This window comes from Thamnophis sirtalis, unplaced genomic scaffold (genome assembly GCF_051295495.1).
Source record: "Thamnophis sirtalis isolate CommonGarterSnake01/CBP01778 unplaced genomic scaffold, rThaSir2_p1.2 scaffold_9, whole genome shotgun sequence".
Lineage (NCBI taxonomy): Eukaryota > Metazoa > Chordata > Lepidosauria > Squamata > Natricidae > Thamnophis > Thamnophis sirtalis.
The window spans coordinates 14,669,717-14,695,962 of NW_028261389.1; the positions used below are offsets into that span (position 1 = coordinate 14,669,717).

Consider the following 26,246-nt stretch of genomic DNA (forward strand, 5'->3'; position numbering starts at 1 on the left):
ATATATAAAGCAGGATTGCTATGTAAATTTGACAAATTTATTCAAAAGGCTTATTGTTCCCAATACTGTGTCAATTGCAGATACTTTGGTTTGTTTTTCTTTTTAGGCAAATAGAACATTCACCTATGTCCAAATTAATGAGTGGCAACAAAAGGCAAGAGATTTTTAACAGCACTCAAGAATATGTTGTGAAATACAAATAGAAAGCTGTTTCCTTGTTCACCATGCATAATCCTACCCAGCAGTATAGTTTAGTGAAAGGCCAAGGGCAGATTGCTGTAACCTTTTAAAGAGATACAAGGTGGATTAGTAAACTTTTGTTTATTTAAATAGATAATGTTGGTTTGCTTTAGAACTTATTCTAAAAAGATAGGTCACCCAGAAGATTTGAGATATGATTCTAATTAAAATTACCATTTTTTCACTTCCTAAATGGCACTTTTACATTTTTGGTTTCCGCTTTGGGGTTTGTGTGTGTTTGTTTAATTTTGTTTGTGTGTTTACTGTAGGGATTCATATTTTCATACTTCGCTTATGACCTTGAACTGGTGATCAGAGAAGCAGATTTAACCCAAAGGTATCTGGTAACTAGTATTAATTCATGAAGTTAGCACGATCATCCTATGGTTACGACCATAAGACTAGTATAAAGGGATAAATATAAGATGGGGATAAGAAATTGTACTTGATTTGCCATTCAGTTTCAAAAAGGCAAATAATAGAGTTGTCTATCAGATAAACGGGCAAATGGGCCATGTGAAGTTATTTCACTGGGAACAGCATTTAATGACTACCTAAAGACTTTGATTAGTATTTGCCTTTTTTTTTCTTGATCTGCAGTCTAACATCTCCTGGTCTGAAAAATGTTTTACTGTCCTGGTGAAAGGACTGGAGAAATTGCTAAAAAAAAAAATCAAGGGAAATGATCTGGTGAGTGGAATTAGTTCCCATCGGAAGGCTTGTTTAAACTACAAAGTGAGATTATAATCATGTCTTCAGGCCAAGACAACCATGGTTTGTTGTAAAGTTCCAAGTTTATCAGGAAAAGAATAATTATTCCATTAGTACAGGATTCCAAATTGATGATATCATGGTATGTTACAACCCCCATAATTCCCAGACAACAGGGGCATTTTGGCTGTGGGTGATTGGAGTTGCATTCCTACACATCTCAGAGGCACTGGTTAGGAAACATTACTCCGGTGACGTGTTTCTCAACTTTGGCAACTTGAAGATGTGTGAACTTCAGCTCCAAAAATTCTTCAGCCAGATTTGTGGACTTTAACTTCCAGAATTCACCAGCCAGCCAGGGGAATTCGGGGAGTTGACATCCACATATATTTTCCTAAAGTTCCCAAGGTTGAGAAACCATGCTTTAGTGTGCACAGGTAGTCCTTGATATACAACAATTCATTTAGTGACTGTTCAAAGTTACAATGGCAACTGTGATGGTTTTTCACAGTTACGACCTTTGCAGCATCCCCATGATCATGTGATCAAATCTCATATACTTGGCAACTGGTCCATACATATGACTGTTGCTGGGTCCCAAGATCACGTGACCACACTTCGAGACCTTCTGACAAGCAAAGTCCATGCGGGAAGACAGATTCACTTAACAACCAGGTTACTAACTTGTCAACTGCAGTGGTTAGGAAGGTCATGAAATGGGGCAAAACTCACTTAACAAATGTCTCACTTAAGAACCAATGTTGGGCTCAATGGTGGTCGTAAGTCGAGGACTACCTGTAGATGCTCTGTTTATAGATTAAGTGAGGTATGTTGGCACTTAATCTGTTTCCGTATTCTTTCACCACAAGTGCTCATAAATTACTACTGTGAAGAGAAAAAGATTTATCCTGTTTCTCCTTCCGTGAGTATCCTTTTCCTTTCATGTGCTACTGGTGGGCAGGTAGGATATAAGTCCCACAATGCAGAGAACAGCAGAGAATGGGGATTGCAAAATGATTGTTGGCTTTGATTGAAATGCAAAGTGGTTGGGTTGGGGGGGGGAGGAAAACTGTTCACTCTGCCTTCTCCAATCCTGGCTGCTTTAGGGTAAACCCCTCATCTGAAAGAGGCCTTTGTGCCCAACCCCCTGGCCCTCTTGTGTTGCATGCCAGCAGGTAGCAATTGTTAAGATCAACAGAGCAGGGTCAGAGTGGAAGGAGGCAAAAATGATTTCAGTTGTCCTACAGAACAAGAATCTTCAGAGGTCTTGTCTATGGCAACTGGGCAGAAAACTAGGGCTGGCTTTCCCAGCTTCAAAGGGGAAGCTTTTCTGCTCATTGTTAGCTCCTTTTGGAGAGGTTAAGATGCCTGTATCAGTAGAGGAGGAGGAGGAGGAGGAGGAGGAGGAGGAGGAGGAGGAGGAGGAGGAGGAGGAGGAGGAGGAGGAGGAGGAGGAGGAGGAAGAAGAATAATGCAGAATAAGAAAAGGAAATAGGCTTATCTAGTCCTATTTGCTATCCTTCCTGCCATGGCTTTGATCTCCTTGAGTTTCATGGCATCCTTCTGGTCTATTTGGATTCCTCGGTTATGTCTCCTCCTGGGTTGGATCACTTTTTAACAACTTCCACCCATTTCATCTTGTCCTGCCCTCTGGTGCTTTGGAAAATAAGTCAGCTCTCCTCTCCTCTGTCTGTACTGGAAGACAGGTATTGTGTCCACCCTAATCCTCCTCTTCAATAGGCTAGACATACCTAGCTCCCTCAAATGTCCATTACACAATTATACATTATACAATACAGACATTGAGATCTTGTAAAAGGTTCAGATAAGAGCAATTAAGATGATCAAAGGCCTGGAGACTAAAACATATGAAGAATGGCTGCAGGAACTGGGTTCGGCTAGTCTAAAGAAAAGAATGAGGGGTGACATGATAACAATATTCCAGCATTTGAGGGGCTGCCACAAAGAAGAGGGCATTAAATTATTTTACAAAGCACCAGAAGGCAAGATAAGAAACAATGGTTGGGAACTAACCAAAGAGAGAAGCAACCTGGAATGAAGGAGAAACGTCCTAACAGTGAGGACAATTGGAATAGCTTGCCTTCAGAAATCATGGTCACTCCATCATTGGAGGTTTTTAAGAAGAAACTAGACAGCCACTTATCTGAAATTGTATAGGTTCTTCTGCTTGAGCAGGGGGCTGGACTAGAAGACCTCCAATGTCTTATTCTGTTCTGTTCTGTTCTGTTCTGTTCTGTTCTACTCTAGTCTAGTCTAGTCTACTCTACTCTACTCTACTCTACTCTACTCTACTCCACTCCACTCTACTCTACTCTCTTCCCTTCCCTTCCCATTCCCATTCCCATTCCCATTCTATTCCACAGCCTTGATCATCATCTCTGCATACTTTCAAGGATCTCGGCATCCTGGTGACCAGAGCTGTACGCAGTATTTCAGGTGTGGATTCACTAGTGCAGTATAAAGTAGCATTATCACTTCTCGTGATCTTGATGCTATCCCTTTACTGATGTAACCTAGAAATGCATGGGCTTTTTTTGGCAGCTGTAGCACATTGCTGGCTCATGCTTAAGTAGTGATCCAGGAGGACACGTACTGTAGCTCTCTCTCACACAATTAACTACTACTACTGTTGAGTCGGGTACTGACTATTCTGTACTGTACATTTGTTTCTTCCAGCCTAAGTACAGGATCTTCCTTTCCTCACCACTGAACTACATCTTGTTAGATAGGGCCTAATGCTCAAGTCTTATCAAGATCCTTTTGAATCTTGAGTCTCCCTTCCAAAATTGTAGTCCTCCCCCACCCCAACTTGGTGTCATCTGCAAATTTGTTGAGTTCCATTAGAAATATCTTTTTTCTTCTACTAGTTTTTTTGTGATTGAGATGATTGGGCAATAATTGTATAGGCATCAGAGCTTCCTGTTGTCTGATGCCTATGTTCGCTCTGCTAATGTAAGAAATGTGATTGTCCTCTACTCCAGTGTTTTTCAACCTTTTTTGTGCAAAGGCACACTTTTTTCATGAAAAAAATCACGAGGCACACCACCATTAGAAAATGTTAAAAAAAATTTAACTCTGTGCCTATATTGACTATATATAAAGTAATTCTCCCACGGCACACCTTACACTATGTCACGGCACACTAGTATGCCGCGGCACAGTGGTTGAAAAACACTGCTCTACTCTACTCAACTTACTATTTTGCCCGTTAAGGGCTTACATCAGCCTTTCCTACGTTCTTAAAAATAATAAATCAATAAGGTAAAGGTTCCCCTTGCACATATGTGCTAGTTGTTCCCAACTCTAGGGGGCGGTGCTCATCTCCATTTCAAAGCCCAAGAGCCAGCGCTGTCCAAAGAAATCTCCCTGGTCATGTGGCCAGCATGACTAAATGACAAAGGTGCACGGAGCACTATTACCTTTCCACTAAAGGTGGTTCCTCTTTTTCTACTTGCATTTTTACCTGCTTTCGAATTGCTAGGTTGGCAGAAGCTGGGACAAGTCACGGGAGCTCACTCCATTATGTGACGCTAGGGATTTGAACCGCTGAACTGCCGACCTTTCTGATCGACAAGTTCAGCTGAGTCACTGCGTCCGTAGTAATATGCATCTGAATATAGGTAGTCCTTAACTTGCAACATTAATTTAGTGACCATTTGAAGTTACAACAGCACTGAAAAAAGCGATTTATGTCCATTTTTCATGCTTACGACCGATACAGCATCCCCATGGTCACGTGATTTACATTCGGATGCTTGACAACTGCTTCATGTGACAGTTGTGATGTCCCGGGTCATGTGGTCACCTTTTGCGACCTTCCGACAAGCAAAGTCAATGGGGAAGCCAGATTCACTTAACAACCGTGTTACTAACCTAACAACTGCAATGATTCACTTAACAAACGCGGCAAAAAAAGTTGTAAAATGGGACAAAATTCACTTCACAAATTTCTGACTTAGCAACAGAAAATTTGGGCTCTGTTGTGGTTGTAAGTCGAGGACTATCTGTAAGCAGCCTATTCAACACAGTCCATTCAAAAAGCTAATTTTTACTTCCACTATCCTTTATAAAACTGAACTGCTAGATGTCCATTGCATCAAGACGCCTTGTTCTGAATTGGATCCAAGGCCCTAAAGCACTAATGCTAATGTAGCTGAGAGGCAGAGAGGTGGTGATCAATAAATTCTTATGTAGTCCAGTTCCGTGCATGCATACTTCTCATCGTGAATAATACTAATTTTTGCTTAGGTGAGCATGACAATTGTACTTTTTCTGTAATTCATTACCATTTTCATGGCTTCCTCCTTTATTTAAAGAGGGATGAGGAAATCTATGGTCTGACTGGAACAACAAAGGCATTGCAACCTCTGGTAGATCTACTTCATCCTATGTTGGAGGATTAGTTTCCACACACAGCCAGACTACCTGTATGTTATTGAGAAACACTGGCTTTTTGCTTGTGAAAGAGCTTTTGCCAAGCCCAAGGAAGGAAAAATCATCAGTAAGTAAACTCTCTCTGTTTGTGTGTGTGTGTGTGTGTGTGTGTCAGAGATGGGTTGCTAACGGTTCGCACTGGTTCAGGCAAACTGGTAGTGGTATTTAGGTCTAGATCGCAGAACCGGCAGCGACCCAGGTTTGCTATGCACCCAAACTGGTTTCCCCAGTTGCCGGGGAATGTTTTTTAGCAATTTTTTAGCAATTTACAATCGAATGCACATGTGTGAGTAGTGCACGTGCAAAACGCACATGAAGCAAACCGGCAGCAGCAACCCACCCCTGGGGTGTCCCCCAAGTGAGCTTTTAAGGACCCTTTGTTAGAAAGGGGTAAACTCAGTGGTGAAATTCAGTTTTTTTACTACCAGTTCTGTGCGCATGGTTTGGTGGCTGCGGCAGGGGAAGGATACTGCAAAATCCCACTCCCTCCCACTCTGGGGCCAGCCAGAGGTGGCATTTGCCGGTTCTCCGAACTACTCAAAATTTCCTCTATCGGTTCTCCAGAACCTGTCAGAACCTTCTGAATTTCACCCCTGGTCAAACTATTATTGTGCAAATTATTATTGTGGGCTGGAAAATCTCTTGGAGAACTTCTCAAACCCTTAAATTAAGATTTGAATCTCTAAAACATAAGTTCCTTCGGTGTCAAGCCGAGAACCTGTTTTTGAAAACAGGTCTCTCGGACTTTTCCAGTTGTTTCCTATACTTAAGAAAATTTAGATTTTTTTAAAAATTGTTTGCATTTGTGTCCATGTTTTTTAGGTGTGCCCCCGTAGCAATGAAAGTGGTTGTGCAGAGTTTCGGAGGTTGGCTGATCCTTTTTTTCAGTTGTGTTTCCTTTTGTGTAACCTTCCAATTGCATGATCGGGAGATGCTACTTGAGATGGAGAAAATCCGGCGTACAGGTGGAAACCTTACCCTACGACCAGAGGAAGAGGAATTCAACAGCAAGCTCATGAAACTGAAAGAAGCAGAAATTGCGACAGCTATGGAAACTGGGTTATTTCCACCGGCTATGCATTTCTTCAAGGCCAAAGAATTAATTGAAAAAAGTGCTGTGTTCGACATCTTGAAAAAAATGCCCAAAGGTAAAACATTCCTGATTTCTTCAGCATCTCCATGAATTTCATACTAAGTAGGCAGATAATTTGGTTGGTTATATTGTTGAGCGTGGACTAAAATAAACTCTACGAAGTAAAGGAATGGCGACTATTATAAATGATCTGCTTCTTTCCAACTTTAAAGCTTTTGTTTTTTAGAAGAAGTCTTAAAATTAGTTGCAGACGGGTTTTTTATTTACAATTATAGGTAAAATTATTTTCCCAGCTTGTTTGAGTATTCCAGTTAAGGTACAAACCACGGACTCAAATGCTGAATGTTTTCTTTCAATATTTACATGTTGTTAATTTATTACGCAAAACAAAAAATGGAGAACTAATCTACTTCTCTGTGCCTAACCTCCAGCCCAATGTAGTGATCTACTATTACAGCATCTCAATAGATACTATCCATCCCCTTTTGTCAATTCCCAAAGCATTCAATTCCATTAAAAAATTTTACCCTGAAAAAAATATCCTGGCTTGAGTTACCAGAACTTGTGATGGTAGTTTTAAAAAAAGTGTTTTTCTTGCATTCTTGTCTCAGATTTGGAACATGATTGCCTTTGTATACATTTTATCCAAGCCTTTCATAAAATCTGTTTTCAGTAAACTTGTAGTGAGATCCCAACATATAAAGAAACAAATCAAGAAAATAAAGTCTTAAGAGACAATAGCAATAGCAATAGCACTTAGACTTATATAATGATTCGCAGTGCTTTTACAGCCCTCTCTAAGCAGTTTAAATATTGCCCCCAACCAGTGAAGTGCGGTGAGGTTTAAGGCTGGTGAGGCACTGACATCACAATCTTTTTATTAAAATGCCTTTGTAATACAGGGGGTTTTAATAAAAGGATCCGCACCATTTTTTCCCATCCTTGCGCGTTTCGAAGGAGTGGCGGGCAAGAACATATTGCCAAGGACTATATGCGGTGACCACCAGTGGCCAACAACAACAACAAAAAAGATTTGGGGAGGGGAGCAAGAAGACGAGGAGTTTCTTGTTGTGTTTTCCACAAGGGACGATAGTCCCTCCGAGTGTGGGAGGAGAGAGAGAGATGATGATAATGATGATATTTAAGTATCAAAGGCCTTTTGAGTTTGACAATATAATACGTTATCCAAAATTATAAATAATCTCATTTTCAGATGCATTTTTTGCCATCTCTGTTATTTTCTTTTTAAAAAATCAGGCTTGCTTCCAATTTATGCCTTCTGGCAAACTATAGTTTTCTTGGCAAGAGATCTAGCTTGCCATTGCTTTTGTCATAAGTCTGAGAAAGTTTCTTTCTTTCTTTCTTTTCTTTTCTTTTCTTTCTTTCTTTCTTTCTTTCTTTCCTCCCTCTTCCTTTCTTTCCCCCTGAGTTGTTTCCCTCTCTTTTCTCTCTCTCTCATTCTCTCCCTTCAGCTCTCTTTCATTTCTCTCTCCCTCTCCCCCTTCTCTCTCTAATTTGTTTCCCTCTCTTTCATTTCTCTCTCTCTCTCTCTCTCTCTCCCCCCTTTTCTTTTCATCTCATGCAAGCAAAATACTTTTCTGGGCCGGGATCACGGTGGCGGGGACAGCGACTCCTTCCACTGCCGCCACTAGGAAGTGAATACCTGGCTGCGCTGCGGAGAAGAGTCACACTGTGCAGGAGACTCCTTAGCACTAGACTCAGGTCAGCACGAGCCGCGGTGCTATTCCTCTCCTTCCTGAGCCAACATGAAAGGGACCGCGGCTCGCGCTGACCTGAGTCTAGCACTAAGGAGTCTCCTGCACAGAGTGACTCTTCTCCGTAGCGGAGCCAGGTATTCACTTCTCAGTGGCGGCAGCGGAAGAAGTTGCTGTCCCCGCCACTGTGATCCCGGGGTATTTTGCTTGCACGCGCAAGAAAGAGATGAAGGAGAAAAGGGGAGAAAGAGAGATAGATAGAGAGAAATGAAAGAGAGCTGGAAGGAGAGAATGAGAAAGAGAGAAAAGAGAGGGAAACAAATGAGTACTAAAAGCTGTCCCCGTTCTCCTTCCCTTCCTCGCCACAACCTTCCCCCGAAAGCTTTTTCCCAAATAATACCAGCAGCCATTTCATCTCCACCAAAGTAGATACATACACACATGCATGCGTGCCACACACACACACACACACACACACACACACACACACAGGAATGCACACCAAACAAAAAAATAAAACAAAATAAAATAAAAAGTGGCAGAAATGGAGAAAGAAGTGAGACCTCCAGAAAATAAAAGAAGCAGGAAGCTGGCTCATCCAGTAAAAAGGGAAATCAATGAAGAGATGAAGGTACATCTCTGCGCTTCCCCTTTATTGTCACTGTATCGCAAGCAAGAAGGGAAGAAAAAGGAAAGAAGGGTAGCTGCGGTGCCACTGAGTCACAGGAAGAACGAGCGCCCTCTACTATGAGGCAGGAGAACTGCGTGCCTCACCTACCCCGGGACTTTTTTAGGCTTTTAAGCCTCGTTTAACTCTGCTTGAGCGATCATAAAACGCCTAAAAAGTCAGACTAGATGAGGCATGCAGGTCTCCTGCCTCATAGTAGAGGGCGCTTTTTTAGAGGCATTTTTCCACAGTTAGGCAGCTGCTAGCCTCACCTCAGCACTCGCCTTTTTCCTTTTACATTTTTTTCTTTTCCTGACAAGAGCGGTGAGGCTGTGCCTCACCTGCCTCACCTGACTGCATGTCACTGCCCCCAACAATCTGGGTTCTCATTTTACCCACTTCGGGAGGATGGAAGGCTGAGTCAACCTTGAGCCGGGTGAGATTTGATCTGCCAAATTGCAGGCAGCCAACAGCAGGAGTCATCTGCAGTACTGCACTCTAACCACTGCGCCACCATAGCTCAACACCGTGAAAGCTGTTCCCACACCATCATTTGTTCACTGCCTACAGTTAGATATGCAAATATTGCTAATTTTAAATAAATACAATCTTTGTTTGCTAAAAATGAAATCTTTTGGACAATGGTGCAATCTAAACAGCCTTTGCACAGTGTTATTGACTAGGGTTTGTGTTTGCTATTTTAATTTAGACTTATACAGGGCCAATTTGTACAGGACCAATTTGATAAGGTAGACCATAACCTACTACTAGATAAAGTAGAAGAATGTGGGTTAGACAGCATCAATAGCAATAGCAATAGCAGTAGACTTATATACCGCTTCATAGGCCTCCATCACCACCAGATGGATTCGTAACTGGCTGACCAACCGCACTCAACGTGTAGTCCTCAATGGAACTGCATCTTCATGGAGGGAGGTATGCAGTGGAGTACCCCAAGGCTCTGTTTTAGGCCCATTACTCTTCAACATCTTCATCAATGATTTGGATGAGGGAATAAATGGGGAACTCATCAAATTTGCAGATGACACCAAGCTGGCAGGATTAGCCAACACTCCAGAAGATAGGTTCAAGATACAGAAGGATCTTGACAAACTTGAACATTGGGCATTATCTAATAAAATGAAACTCAATGGTGAAAAGAGTAAGGTTCTACATTTAGGCAACAAAAATGAAATGCACAGGTACAGTATAGGTGGTACCTCGCTCAGTAGTAATAACTGTGAAAGGGATCTTGGAGTCCTAGTGGACAACCATTTAAATATGAGCCAGCAATGTGCAGCAGCTGCCAAAAAAGCCAACACAGTTCTAGGCTTCATAAACAGAGGGATAGAATCAAGATCACGTGAAGTGTTAATACCACTTTATAATGCCTTGGTAAGGCCACACTTGGGATACTGCATTCAGTTTTGGTCACAACGATGTAGAAAAGATGTGAAGACTCTAGAAAGAATGTAGAGAAGAGCAACAAAGATGATGAGGGGACTGGAGGCTAAAACATATAAAGAACGGGTACAGGAACTGGGTATGTCTAGTTAAATGAAAAGAAGGACTAGGGGAGACATGATAGCAGTGTTCCAATATCTCAGGGGTTGCCACAAAGAAGAGGGAGTCAAACTATCCTCCAAAGCACCTGAGGGCAGGACAAGAAGCAATGGGTAGAAACTAAGGAAGGAGAGAAGCAACTTAGAACTAAGGAGAAATTTCCTGACAGTTAGAACAATTAATCAGTGGAACAGCTTGCCTCCAGAAGTTGTGAATACCCCAACACTGCAAGTCTTTAAGAAGATGTTGGATAGCCATCTGTCTGAAATGGTATAGGGTTTCCTGCCTAGGCAGGGGGTTGGACTAGAAGACCTCCAAGGTCCCTTCCAACTCTGCTATTGTATTGTATTGTATTGTCTTTAAACAGCATTCCTCTTCCTAGCTTTCTAGTGTTTGAGACAATTCATCTACCATGTTTTACTGAAAATAAGACTCTCGAAATAAGCACTCGGCCTTATTTTTAAGAAGGTCTTATTATTTTTGAGGTGCAGGAGGCAGCAAGCGTGGTCACCTCGTGGCTGCTGCTGTGTTGCAATATTTTCGAGGAGGGCTTATTTTCAGGGGAGGGCTTATTTTCAGGGAAACAGAGTAGTCACTTATAGGCTTCCTCACCCACACCGGTCAGATCACTATATTGCACTGGATACAGATAACTTCTTTGTCTTGACAAAGCAATCCAATCCATGGTCTTGTTCATTTGCTTCTTCCTTGCCAACAGGTGGTCTTTTACATATTCACGACTATGCTATGGTGAATCCTGAGTGGCTGATATATAATATAAGTTACTGGCCTCACTGTTACGTCGCCTTCTGCAAAGAAACTGTTCGATTCAAGTTTTCAAAGCCTTCTCATCCCAAAAAAGTGTATTCTTGCTCCAAGTGGATTTTGCTGGAGACCTACCGCAAGAATCTGAAGGATGTATCTGCATTTGATAAGAGGTGGGTGAAAACATTTCTGATTGGTTACAAGCATATTTACACTATTATGTTGCTTCTTCATTCCCCAAGTTGCCTCTTCCAGATGTGCTGGGACTGCAAGTCCCTGAATGTGTAACTAGTACACATCAATTTCAGAGGTGGGTTACTCCCAGTTTGGCCCGGATTGGCCGAACCAGTAGTGGTGGTGGCGGGAGGCTCCACCCACCCACCCAGACGCATGTGCAGAAGCGTTGTGTGAGCATGAGCAAACCATTAGCACCGGGATTTGCAACCCACCTCTGGTCAATTTGAAATACAACAGATTGAAGAAAGCTGGTTTGGAGCACTATCTGCATAATTTGAAAGATGGAATACTTGTTCTGCATGTTTATTCCATCAGGGCCTATTCTTTTAATCTAGAAACCATCATAGTGCTTCAGTGGAGCAAACATTATGTTGAATTTGTTTTAACCAAAGTACTTAACTTTTGCACAATGTGTTCCCTAATTAGTCAGGGTGCCTTACCTTATTCTTACTATGACCCTACAGTATAAAAAAATGTGAAGTTGGGTTGGCTGATAAGACCATATGTTAATCATCCATTGAAACTTCTTAGTGAATTAATGAGTGGAGACAGAGAATTCAACCAGCATCTCTTTGTAAATATGTATCTTGCACCTCAAGCATGTATTTTACATGCAGAAGATTACAGGTTCAGACCTTGGTATGTATCTCCAGTATACCTATCTAAAACTCTGGGTAGTCATTGCCATTCAGGATCAATATTATTGGACTAGGAGAATTACTGTTCTGATCAGTGGTGGGTTATGGATTCCATTGCAAACCAGTATGTTGCAATGGGGCTGGGCATCCACCACGTGCACGCGTGCATGCGTACTTACTGCTCACAATGCTCAAGCTGCCTGGCAGAGCATTGCGCAGGGGCCGTACGCTACATGCATGAAAGCCCCGATCGGCTCAAATACAGGTAAGGAGAGCTGGCGGATGGGTGGGCCCTCTGGAGCACCGTACCCATTGCCGGATTTTCCTATAGGCTAACTAGGCTTCAGCCTAGGGCCTCAAGATCAAGAGGTGCCTACATTCAAATTGTTAGCAAAATTAAAATTACACTATTCTAAAAACAGTGAACACTAAACCACTGAACCGAAAATAAGGAGAAATTCTACGCATATGATTAATAAACAAACATAAAAATGTATTGGTTAAGATCGTTCCAGCGCCGCAGCAGTTGGGGAGTCCACCCACATTCCCGGCACCAGCGGTTGGGCGAGAGGCGGGGCCGCTCCCAGTAGCCGCCCCGTCGATGCGGAGCCCACCAGCGGCCAGGCAGGTGAGGGCAAGGGGGCCGAGCCAGGCAGCTGAGCACGGCAGGGGAGGCGGCTGGCCTCGCTGCCTTTGCCGCAGAGCAGAGCCGCCCTCCGTCGGGAGGCCAGCTATATATATTGATATATATTGATATATATCACAGTAATGATGTATTTTATTGTCTCTCATGTAATTTACAAACTTAAAAATGGGAGGTGAAAGGACCTCATAAGTGGAATAGCCTAGGGCCTCTTTTCATCTAAATCCGGCCCTGACCGTACCGGACAGTACCTGGTGTTCCCAGCAGGCACCGGTGCGTCCATACTGGGTCGTACCGGTCGTATCGCACCACTGGTTCTGACTCACTATAATGGTTTAGATGTATTAGTTCTTTATTTTTTCAATATAAGGAGTATTGTTCATAAAAGAGCTTCATTCAGGGCATGGAAGTAGATCTGTTTCAAAATTCAACCAGCATTCAGGCTATACCAATAGAGGAATCAAGGTCAAGGCTGCTGGGATAGTTATGTTGTTTTAATTGCAGATACTAGGAAACCTAATAATGAAGAAGCAACCAAGCCCTTCATAATGTCTTATGTTTATTTACTATGTGAAAGTGGATTTTTGGCTGTCTGTTTTTCAGCCTTGGATGTGGAGGGCATCTGCATCACATTTTGAAGACTGTCCTACCATGCCAGCTTTAAACATGGAGAAAGTTGATAATTTTATTTCTGGCTACGATGCAGATCAAAGCTAATTTTGTACCCATCCCATGTACAAACACAAAATGATACATTAAGTCACAGAATGGGAGATTTTACTTAGAAGCAATATGTACATTATATATGTAGTAAGCATGGGTAGGCTCAGGAGTTATTGCTTGATGGGTTAAGGGGCAAAAATATAAGTAGAAAGTGATTCAAGGGCCTGCTGCAAATGAAAGGCTTCCATGTTTTTGCCTATTGAATCTCAGTTACTTGATTTATATACAAGGTGGACAACACATGTCTTCCAGAAGACATGTGACCCTTGAGTTTTCTTATTGAACCTTCTATAATTTACAGAGATTGGACCATTGCATATGATGGCAAACTGTTAATTCGCAAATATACATTTTCCCTCTCTTCTCAAAAGGATTTAATTAATGTATTTAAGCCTTTAGTAAAGGTAAAGGTTCCCCTGCACATGCATGCTAGTCATTTCCGGCTCTAGGGGTGGTGCCCATCTCCGTTTCTAAGCCGAAGAGCCAGCGCTGTCCGAAGACATCTCCATGGTCATATGGCCGGCATGACTAAATGCCAAAGGCGCACGGAACACCGTTACTTCCCACTAAAGGTGGTTCCTATTTTTCTACTTGCATTTTTACATGCTTTCAAACTACTAGGTTGGCAGAAGCTGGGACAAGTAACGGGAGCTCACTCCATTACGCAGTGCTAGGGATTTGAACTGCCGACCTTCTGATCGACAAACTCAGCATCTTAGCCACTGAGCAACCACGTCCCACCATTTAAGCCTTTAATTAAGCCTAATTAAAAATTAAACCTCAAAAAAGAGACAGACCACTGTTACATCATATATACAATATGCATTTTGCATGGAGGTTGGAACTGAGAAAATGTGTGTTACCCTGCCCCCCCTCCCCAGAATCTGCTGACTATGGCAAGTATTAGTTAAAATCAAGCAAGAATACCCAATTTATTCCATCCTGTGAAAGTCAATTTACATTCATACATACATAACCGTCATGCAGTTGCCTTGTTTGGATAAGCAATTTAATCCAAAATACAGGGAAGGAATAATAAATAGCAAGCAAAGGGAAAGAAAGGCATGAAATAAGGAAAAGGAAAAGTGGTACACTTAAATCCAATATATAGGAAAATGAATTCCCCCTCTCCATATTTTCTTATCTTTGTAACTCATCCCATCCTTGATTTCATGCTGTACCTCGAAACATTGCCTTTTATTTTCCAAGATTCTTTTGTTTTGAAGATCTCGCCAACTCTATCCAGCCATGATTCTGTTTCTCCTTCCTCTCGACCCATACATTCTTCCTTCATGTGTTTGTTTTGCAATTCAGTTCTCATTCATTCTTACCGTGTGGCCAAGCCATATCAACACACCCCTTTCACACGGATTTGTGTTCCGTCTGCATTCATTCTTCACCCATTCATTCTTGACCCTATCTCTGTTTTGTTTTATCCCACAGCCTTAAGTACCCCATTCCTGCTGCATTCAACTTTTAGGCTTTTCCTGGTATTCCCAGCTCTCATGCTCGGATACCCAGCCAGTTTTGCTTCTACTGACAAACAGGAATTCCTCATCTACGCACTTTCTGCTAGCATTTAACTCTCTTTAAATTTCTCCATCCATTTTCCTACACATAGTAAACATTCCGTGGAGGGATTACAAACCCATCGTGTCTGTTTGGTTCATTTTACCTCAGAGACACGTTCTCTTTTCTGAAGAGAACAAGGAGAACAAGGACATCTTGCTTCTGCAAGGACAAAATTTTGCTGAGATTAAAATGTGAATGGCAATACAGATAGTCCTCAACTTATGGCCACAGTTGACCCCAAAAGTTCACATTAAGTGAAACAGTTGTTAAGTGAATTTTGCCAATGCTATGACCTTTCTTGTAAAGAAAGTTGTTAAAGTGTATCACTGCAGTGGTGGAGTTAGTAACATGGGTTGTTAAGTGAATCTGGCTTTCCCTTGGTCAGAAGTTTGTAAGAGGAGATCACATGACCCCGGGACATTGCAACGGTCATAAATATGAGTCAGTTGCCTAGCATCTGAATTTTGATGAAGAGACCGTGGGGTATGCTACACCAGTTGCAAGTGTGAAAAATGGTCATAAGTTATTTTTGCCAGTGCTATTGTAACTTTGAACTGCAGGAAGTTAGCACCACCCCTTTGCTAGAAGAATGAAATATCCTGGGAAATATTGAAAAGGCAGAATATTATATTTCCCTGGAACAGAAATGGAGAAACATGTTTTTAGGCAGGAAACAGACTCACTCTTAATAGCAATAGCAATAGCAGTTAGACTTATAAATCGCTTCATAGGGCTTTCAGCCCTCTCTAAGCGGTTTACAGAATCACCATATTGCCCCCAACAACAATCTGGGTCCTCATTTTACCCGTCTCGGAAGGATGGAAGGTTTGAGTCAACCCTGAGCCGGTGAGATTTGAACAGCCGAACTGCAGAACTGCAGTCAGCTGAAGTAGCCTGCAGTGCTGCATTTAACCACTGCGCCACCTCGGCCCCACCTTTGTCAATGGGCCATTAAAATGCCTGAGCCAGTCTATCCTACCTAACAAAGATCTTCCCTCCTTCAGCTCCAGGGCCATGGGATTAAGGCATGATAGTATTAGCCCATTAACACATCTCACCACAGGACACCTGGGAAGAAGCAATACTCAACCAAACCTGGACTCAAAGCACAGCCTAAAGAGTTGCCCCTGCATGGCCCCATGGGAGTCTGACAACCAATCAGAATACATTTCTTACACAGGAACAGGAAACAGAGAGGTGGGGCCAAACAGAGAGTATAAAAAACTCAGGAACTCTCAGCAAGCCTTTTCTTTTTCATTTTCTTTTTCACCCAACATCTTGAAGTCTGTGACCACCGTTTTCCCCAGGACCGCAAATCATGTGGTCCTGTACACCATTAAAACCATCTTCCCAAGCAGCCTCCATGTTTCCAGTGTCTCTCCCCCCCCCCCCCGGCTTGGAACTGAACCCAGAAGGACATTTCTTCCCACAGAACAGTCACTAAATGAACTTTACTACCTGTAGTATCACACTGAACACATATCAGTCTTTAAAATGCAATTCTACGCTATTTTAGTAGGATATAATATGACTTATTTTGAATAAATATTATCAAGTTGCCCAAAATTGTGTTCATTTAAAAACAAACAAACCCTATAGTTTAATAAGATTCTCTCCGATTTTATTATATTTTATTTTTGCCAAATCTTTGTGATATCTCCCTGCTGAGCTGAAGGAGATCTGTCTTTTAAAACTATCCTTCTTGGCTATTCCTTGTGTCTTCAGATAACTTTGTAAAAGATGCATCTCTGCCCTTCATTCATTCCTGGTTTCTAGGGTGATGTTTGCTATGTCCACTACATAAGCAGTTCTTCTCAGAATAGAGCTGAAATGGCAGTTACTACCACATATAAACTAGTAGAAAATGCTGCTGTGCTTGCTATGGTTCATTTCCTTTCTATTATGTTGCATTGTTTATGGAGTAGTTTCTTGCATTGCCCAATCTTTTGTCTGCTAATGTAACGAAAGACCCCCATTGTCATGCACAAGAGGGCAGAGTTAAGGTTGCTGTGGAAACCTTAACTTTGAATTCCTTGACTGGTGGACACTTTAAAAAAAAAAAGAAAGAAAGAAAACACCCTGAGCAAATTAGGGCAATTGGGTTTTTAGCTTCCTTCCCCACACTTTTAATCTAGTCCTCCCATCCCGCTTAATAAGGGAATGAAACATTACCTGCAGTTGAAAGCATAGGGAGGACTTCTTGGGCAGGGAAACAGCAGCTGATCCTTTAAATGTGTGGCAAAGAGAATTCATTTTGTGCTCTCCCATCCTGTCTGTTTGACCAGGGATGAGTTGCTCCCAGCATTACTGCCAGTTCGGTGTGCGCATGTGCGCATTTCAGTGGTGGGTTCCGAATCCCGTTGCAGCTGGTACGATGCAATGGGGCCCGGCATCCACCACATGAACACGCATGCATACTTACCATCTGCGATGCTCTGTGACACTCCAGTTGCTCGGCGGAGCGTCGCGAAGGCGCAGTGTGCTCCGTACGCGTGTGCGGAAGCCCCAGGTAAGGATGGCGGGTGGGCCCTCTGGAACACTGTACCAGAATGGTACCCGCTGTTGCTGGCAGGCACCGGTACGCCTGTATCGGATGTACTGGTCGTAACCCACCACTGGGGCATTTTCATAAAAATAGGTCTGCGCATGCGCAAAACATTAAAAAGGGGGGAAAATAAATTTCTGCAATTACAATGGTTCTGTGCATGCACAGAACTGAAAATCAAGATGACAGCCCTGTAGGAGAACTGGTTTGGGGGCGTAGCAGGTCAAATTACTACCAGTTCAGTTGAACTGGGCCGAACCGGTAGGAACCCACCTCTGGACCAGACCCATTGCTACCTGGTTGATGATAATTGACAGCGCTATTTCTTGTAATTTGTAGGAGCACAAATATTATTATGATTAATAATAATGACAGGTATGATGGGGGAAATTCAATCTAGGTGTTGTTTGCTTGTGAAAAAATTTATATTGTTCCACTGATCAGGCTCTGATTAGGAAAGGCACCAAGCATGAACTACTTATAGGACCTGGTCACAGTTGTCATAGTGAAGGAATGTGATCTGAGCCCTGGGTGAAACCCTGGTTTATTGTGAAGGGCTTGGATGGAGCCAGAGCATGAGCCAAACTTGATTTGCATATTTCTCCTTTATATAATGAGCATATTTGCATCTTATTCACTTGGGGGTGTGATATTGAGTCAAAAGACACTAGGCTGACACGTCTTATGATGAAACAAACTGGACTTACTCAGTCCAAAGAAAATGCAAGAGTACTGATGAAAATTGAACACTGAAATCTATATCAAAACATTTTAGAACAGTGATGGCTAACCTTTTTGTTGTTGGTTGCCAAAATGCGAGGGTACGCGTGCTGGCCCCCCGTAATGCAAAGTGTGCCCCCACATTTGCACATGCGCACAACCGCCCCCCACCCACCCACACCGCACTACTCACCTCCAAGCTGAGATTGATATTTCCTCTGGGGGGGTGGGGGAGGCTGTTTTCTCCCTCCCCAGGCTCCAGGAAAGCCTCCAGAGCTTGGGAAGGGTGAAAAACAAGTCCAACAGGTCTTCTGGAAGTTTGTTTCCTGAAGCCTGGGGAGGACGAAAATGGCCTCCCCCGACCCCCCCCCCCCGGCGGCCCTCCAGAAGCCGGAAAGGGATCGTTTCCAAATTTCCAGTTGGCCCATTGGACCGACCCATTTTTTGTCCTCCCCAGGCTCTGAAGGCTTTCTAGAAGCCTGGGAAAGGCAAAAACGGCCTCTCTCGGGCCCCCCAGAGACCCTCCTGAAGCCGGAAACAGGTCGTCTCTGATATTGTGGTAGGCCCATTGGGCCTGGTTTTTCCTCTCCCCAGACTCCGGAAGCTTTCTTGAAGCCTGGGAAGGATGAAAACAGCCTTTGCTGGCTCTCTGGAAGGCCAAACATCAGCTGGCCGGCACGCGCATGCGCGCTGGGGCTGACAGCTCAAATGACAGTAGATATGGCTCCGCTTGCCACCTGTGGCACACGCATGCCATAGGTGCACCATCATGTCCTTAGAACAAATATTTATGAGTGTAGAAATTGTTCAGTATTCAAATTCATTTTTGGTAGTAGAATCTTATGCTTAGAAGGGATGTTAGAGGTCATCCAGTCCAGTCGCCTACTCAGTGGATGATCCACTCCAGCATTTCCGACAGCCCATCCAGCCCCTACCTGAAGACTTGCAAATGAACTCACCACCTCATGTGGTAGCCCTGTGGGCTTACAACTAATATAGTCAAGATGTGCTCATTGTCTAAATTTGACAATAAGATTGCTAAATATCAAGATATAAACTGAAATTCAACACGGTATATTGAATGGCACAACCAAGTTAGTTGAAGAGTTAGTGGGTCCTTGTGCAGATTGACCTTCCATATATTTTTGTGACATGATGTGTTTTTATGAATCTAACCTATATTTCTAGTTTATGTGAACTAGATACATAACTTACGTCATTATGTGAATCCAAAATGTAGCGTAGCCCATTAGCCAGGTTTTACTGAATGTTTCCCAGGCAGCTTTCAGAAAGCAGCTTTCCTCTCATTCCTTCTGCTCAGCTTCATAAGAAGAAGGAAGCTTTTCTCCCAACCCCCAGAGTCAGCCGACATTAGTGCTATCTGCAGTTTTATACCCTGATGCTAATCTCATGAGATGCTATTGGAAGAAATGTCCTTCTGGGTTCAGTTCCAAGTGGGGAAAAAGACACTGGAAACATGGAGGCTGCTTGGGAAGATAGTTTTAATGGTGGACAGGATCACATGGCTTGAGCTCCTGAACAGAAAAGAGGGATCACGTGCTTCCAGATGTTGGGTGAAGAAAGAAAAAAAGAGCGAGATGCTTAAAATCTCTGGTTTTATGACCTCTCTGGCTCTTGATCTTGTATTCTGATTGGTTGTCAGATTCCCATGGAGCCATGCAGAGGCAACTCTCTAGGCTGTGTTTTGAGTCCACATTTGGTTGAGCATTGCTTCCTCCCAGGTGCCCTGTGGTGAGATGGGTAAAGAGCTAATAGTATCATGTCTTAATCCTATCACCCTGGAGCTGAAGGAGGGGAAATCTGTGTTATGTAGAATAGACTGGCCCATTGACAAAGGTGAGGGCTATTAAGAGTGAGTCTGTTTCCTGCCTAAAAAATGTTTCTCTATTTCTGATCCAGGGAAATATAATATTCTGCCTTTTCAATATTTCCTAGGATATTCCATTTTTCTAGGAGAGGGGTGGGTGCTAACTTCCTACAATGCTAATTCTTGCAAAAGAAGAATTAATCGAGTGAGGGAGAAGCAGTCCCTGCATTAAGTAGTTGGTGCCTTCTTCATAATGTCTTTTAAGGCTTCCCAGGGGAAGGGCAGAAACTCTGGATCTGGGATACCCATCAGAGGTGGACTTCCTGCTGATCTGGTACCAATAGGATCCTCAGCATTTCAGCTGCTGCAGCATGGCCCATGGATCTGGCCAGTTGTCTGTTCTGGGGTTCCACTTTTGGTTGCACAATTCTCAGTTTTAGCAAATCTTGTTTGCTAAACTTTGTCCTGAACATGCTGTCTTCTTTCTTCTCTATAAGTGTAATAACAATATAATTGTTAGCAGTAATAACAAACCGGCATCCCAGTTTTATTTGTTTGCAAAATAATCGTCTTTTCTTTGGATTCTCGTGTTCTTTTTCTTTGGATCTGAGATATGATTATGGCAATTGAGCCACGTGGAAAGGATTGCTTCCCGTGTTCAGCATGGGAGCCTTTAAGAGCCTTGAAGACAGCTACCATACTTTTTTTTTTAATCTCCAGATTAAGCACAGTCAAGGTTTCCAATCTTTCATTATAATCTTTCCTTACCAGGTCAGTGCTCTTCATGAGTGTTCTCCTTTCGACAAAGTCCAGTGACCAGAACTAGACACAATGTTCTAGATACTGTACATTCTAGCATAAACAGAATGGAGTGGAACAATGATTTCTCATGATCTTGACCTTTTATTTAACACTGACATATTGTTGGCTCATATTCAACTTGGGCTCCACCAAGACACCTTTCCCAAATACCATGTTGCCCAGCTTGGTGCCATGCTACATCCCGAAATCATGCCTTTCCTACCTAGATAAAGGAACTTTTCTGCCCATTATTCCAGCTTGTCAAGATCTTCCTGAATCTTGAGGTTATTCTCATCTGTTTTATCCCACATTGACAACTTTGATCCAATCGTGTTTATCTTTTCAATATCACATTTTCTCTCCCCACATGAAAGTCATTGATAAATAATCTGAACAGCACAGAGCCTAGAACCTAGATGGTGTTAAATTAACACAATGTATAGCACAGAGTGCTTAGATAAGATAAAGGTAAAGGTTCCCCTCGCACTTATGTGCTAGTCCTTCCTGACTCTAGGTGGCAGTGCTCATCTCCGTTTCAAAGCCAAAGAGCCAGACCTATCCAAAGACGTCTCCGTGGCCATGTGGCTGGCATGATTAAATGCTGAAAGCGCACTGAACTCTGTTACCTTCCCACCAAAAGTGGTTCCTATTTTTTCTACTTGCATTTTTACATGCTTTCGGACTGTTGCGCGGCGCTAGGGATATGAATCGCCAAATTGCCAACCTTTCTGATCGACAAGCCCAGCATCTTAGCCACTGAGCCACCGCATCCCACTGTGCTTAGATAGAAAATATAATTCTTATACACAGAGCTACCTTCAAAATGCCTCAAAAGAGAATATTAAGGGCTGTATACCTTCCCAGTTTTTTTCCCCTTTTAATTAATAAGGATCACAATAGCTACCAAATCTTGAAACAGTACCAAATCTTGAAAAGATAAACTGGATTAGTTCTGGTTAATGCTTGGATGAGAGATTACCAGGAAATACCACTGCACTGGGAAGTAAAAACAGTCATATCCCCTTTTTGAATTTTTTAACCTGTTTTGTGGCTACTTCAGTTTTGGTTTAGCATATTCTGATTGTTGGCCATGGTTTATGGATTATAGAAAATCTAGTATTTGTGGTTAATTCATTAAAAAAAGTTAAGTAACCTGAAATAGCCGGATGAATGAATTTATTATTGAGACTAAATATGCATAGGACAGAATCCTAGCCATAACACCTGAAGCAAACATACTAAATGTCCCCTGGAATTTACGGCAAGGAGGGAAAAGGGCAGTTAAGAAATACAAAACATAAAGAAAGAATAAAGAATACTGTCAGGTTTCCTAAAAATGCCCTAATTGATTCATGAGTGTCGAGCTTATCATGCTTAGTAATGCTGGTGCAAAAAAGAGAGCTAAAAGAGTTATATTGAGAAAATGGAAATTTGTTATTACTCCAAACTTCAAGGAATGGCTGTTGGAAAGGTGTCATTTATTTCTTTGGGAAATTATTTTCAGATTATTTATTTGATTATTTTCTCCCATCAAAATATGCAGATGTATGTGCTACTATGGCAGAGATGTAATATTTTACAATAATATTGATCATATTATGTAGCGTATTCCAGTGGTAAGTTGCCAATTTTTTTACTACCGGTTTGGGCGTGCTTGCATGCCACTTCTATGAATGCACAGAAGCGTCCAGGTGGGTGGGCGGAGCCTCCTACTGCTACTACTACCTGTTCACCCGATCTGGGCCGAACCAGGAGCAACCCACCTCTGGTATATTCATTAGTAAATCAATGACTATTGATGTATAATATTTAAGAATTTTTTTTCTTCATTTTCCTTTTCCTTATTAGAGTTTAGAGTTTAGAGTTTTATTATTATTTATAGGCCGCCCTTTTCCCTGAGGGGACTCAGGGCGGCTTACAAAATATAGGGAAGGGGGTACAAAACAGTAAACGTGAAACAATACATGGGTAAAAATAGTACTCAACATTCATTCATCATTCGGGTGGGGACAGAATATGATCTTTATCCCCAGGCCTGATGGGATAGCCAGGACTTGAGGGCTGTGCGGAAGGTCTGGACAGTGGTGAGGGTACGAATCTCCACGGGGAGATCGTTCCAAAGGGTCGGAGCTACTACTGAAAAGGCTCTCCTCCGTGTGGTTGCCAGTCGACACTGACTGGCAGATGGAACTCGGAGGAGGCCTAATCTATGCAATCTAAGATATTAGGATATCTTAATTTATTAGTGCATCTTAATTTATTAATGCATCTTAATTTGTTTGGGATTGTCTTCTCTATTTGTTTCTTTAAGGTTTGAAGTTTATTAATTGTGTCTGCATAAACTAATTTTTTTTTTTAAGTGATTGTGGAAGAAAATGATCTTTGGACTATATAAAAGGTTATTTGATCTTGAGCTTGTGTCCAAGAACAAGATATTTTGTGATGATTCTTCAAGTCAGAAGTCAAGCTTCTTTTGCACATTGTTAAGCTGCCACTATGCCTTTTTTTCTCCCTCTCCAGCTTACTAAGGAACATAACCCTAGTAACAGATACTCCAGAGGAGACCTACCCAACTCAAGCTTCCATCTGGAAGAAATTTGAAAGCATCTTTAAAATCTCTTCTGGCCTTATTAATTATGCACCTGTGTTTAAGTCCTATTTGTATCAAGGGCTGCTAGAACTCTACAAAGATAATGTGCAGTATGTTGAGATCAGAGTTATCCTGCCAGCGGTAATACATTTCTCCTCTTCTTCTTCTTCTTCCTCCTCCTCCTCTTCCCCCACCCCTTCTACATCTCCTGCTTTTCTTCCTGTCCCCCTATCCTTTTCCTCTTCCTTCCTCTTCATTTCCCGCTTCCCCTTCTCCTCCCCCATCCCCTTTCTCTTCCTTCTTTGATCTTTGAAAAAGTACAGCTTGGGTGTCCCTGACAGAATGGACAAAAATATATGGTTTTCAAACATCATAATCAAAATTCAAAACTACCAGAATGGTAGGAGGGAGGGAGGGAGGGAGGGAGGGAGGGAGGGAGGGAGGGAGGGAGAGAGTGGGGGATGTTACATCACATATGTGACTTCTACCACCCTTCTTGGAGAAGGGGAAATCTATTTTTATATCATGCACAGTGTATCTAGTGCTTTTATTTCTAGGTGGCAGTAGATAACTGGTTTTGCCCTATACTGGGACTCATTGGAGAGATCTTATTCTGTGGTTTGAATAAGAGTTACCAGTAGCTACATACATCCAATGAGTCCAGTTTTACCATGAAATTAGTCGCATACTGCCTCCTGGTGATCTAGGTTAGCAAGTGGTTACGTATTTTCCTTTAGGAGCTTTTTTCACATGGCTTAAACTTTTGTTCTTGTTTTGCCCACAGATATATGAGGCGAATGGAAAAGTTCATGGTAAAGTTTGGTCTGTGAAAGTTTTTAAAAAAGTGGCTGCCAAATTTAAAAAAAAATATCCTGATTTTCTGGGTCTAAAACTTATATATACGACCACCCGGTAAGAGTTGTCTAGGTAGTTTTGCAAGTGGGGCAGATCCATACATTTGAATTTAAGTAATTAATATTAACGAGCAAGGTGGCAGAGCACAATTATACTGGCATTGGAAGGCCTGAAGGACCAGGCTGGGATTAGATTTGGGGGGGGGGGAAACATCTGTGTGGTTGACTCCAACTTGATGGCACATGATCAATCAATCAAACCATCTTAATTTAAAAAAAAAAATTAAACTACCTTTGGGTAATGACTTAAAATCCTTTCATACTCTTTATAGCTATCTATCCAATGAGTATCTAGAGATATGTTTCTTCCTGCTGCCCACTAGGACTGTGAATCCATAAATCCTGACCCACATCATCCCAACACCCACATCATTGTTGCCAGTGGCAAGGGAAATGGGCAACATTAGGGGTATCACAGCTTCCCTGTCTACCACAGTTCTTTTCTGGATGAATTTTTAAGGACTACCAGTCTCCTGCCTTCCTTTCCTCCAACTTACTTCTTATTTCCCTAGAATAGAAACTAGAAACTAGATCAATTGATACAAAAGAGCTAAGTGTGATGGAATTTGTGGGTTTGTTGGAGAGTATTAAAGGGAAGGAGCTTGAAAGCTCATGGGCATGGGCCTAAAATAGAATTGAACCTCACTACCTCTGACTAGGGCAGGTGTAGTTGGGGTGTGGCGGGGCAGGTGTAGTTGGGGTGTAGCAAGTTCTGAATCTTCAGAAGAGTGAACCTAAAATATGTTATAATGGAAGTGAGGAATAACTTGGCTTATGCCAAGCCAATCCTAACTGAGCTGGACATTACAATGAGCATGTAGAAGAATTTCAGCTGTGAACTATGCATTTGATACTGTAAAAAAGAATCCCTTTTGGCATGTTGCTCCAATTTGGGGTTCCACCACAAAAGCGCGTAGGACAAAATCGCGCTCGACAAAAGCGCGCTGTGACGTCATCACAGCGCGACGAAAAAGTTCAAAAAAATGTAAAAATAAAGCTAAAACCTTCCCCTAACCCCCCCAAACCTAACCCTAAACCTAACCCTAAACCTAACTCTTAACCTAACCCTAAACCTAACCCTAAACCTAACCGTTAAAGTAACGAAAAACCTAACGCTAACCCTTAACCTAACCCTAACGCTAACGCTAACGCTCTAAAGCTAACCCTAACCCTTAACCTAACCCTAACCCTAACCCTAAACCTAACCCTTACCTTTATGTGAATTGGCTTGCTTTAATTTAATTTTTATTAATTTTTATTTGAATTTTTCGATCTTTTTCGTCGCGCTGTGATGACGTCAAAGGCGCGATTTTGTCGATCACGCTTTTGTCGTCCGCGCTTTTGACGGGTCACGCAATTTGGTATCCTCAAAGTTATTTGTGAGATTTATAGGGGTGTCAAACTTGATTTCATTGAAGGCCACATCAGGGTTGTATTTGACTTCGGGTGCAAGGGTGGGCTTGTTTTTCAGGCATCGTACGAGTTTAGCCAAATATTTGCGCAGCACTTTTTAATCAAAGCAACAACCATTTTCCCCCTTGATATTTTCTTCTGCTTTTGCCTTGCAGACAGCGAACTGTTCGCCAGATCAAATCAGCCATTCTTACAGCCATGAATCTCAGGATTGAGTTCCCAATTACTGTGGCAGGGTTTGATTTGGTAATTCCTGATATTCCTCATTGGTTTTACGTTTTATTTTAGAAGGACTGTAAGGGGATGAAATGGTAGGGGGCTATTTAAGCTGCATCACACGACTACCTTAGCCTTGCACTGAAGCCCCGACCAAAACTCAACCAGGAAACCTACTTTTTCTTTATTGTTAGATT

At 42.2% G+C, this 26,246-nt stretch overlaps 1 protein-coding gene across 1 annotated transcript in view; it reads left to right on the forward strand.

Annotated features, from left to right (window-relative positions):
* The first annotated feature begins 6,244 nt into the window (after window positions 1–6,244).
* ADA2 (adenosine deaminase 2) overlaps window positions 6,245–26,246 on the forward strand; it is a 31,514-nt gene continuing 11,512 nt past the window's right edge. The window contains exons 1-5 of the mRNA XM_087722465.1: window positions 6,245–6,554; window positions 11,163–11,382; window positions 23,437–23,647; window positions 24,291–24,418; window positions 25,989–26,079. Of these exons, the coding sequence (XP_087578591.1) occupies window positions 6,245–6,554; window positions 11,163–11,382; window positions 23,437–23,647; window positions 24,291–24,418; window positions 25,989–26,079 (960 nt within the window). The remainder of the gene's footprint in view (window positions 6,555–11,162; window positions 11,383–23,436; window positions 23,648–24,290; window positions 24,419–25,988; window positions 26,080–26,246) is intronic.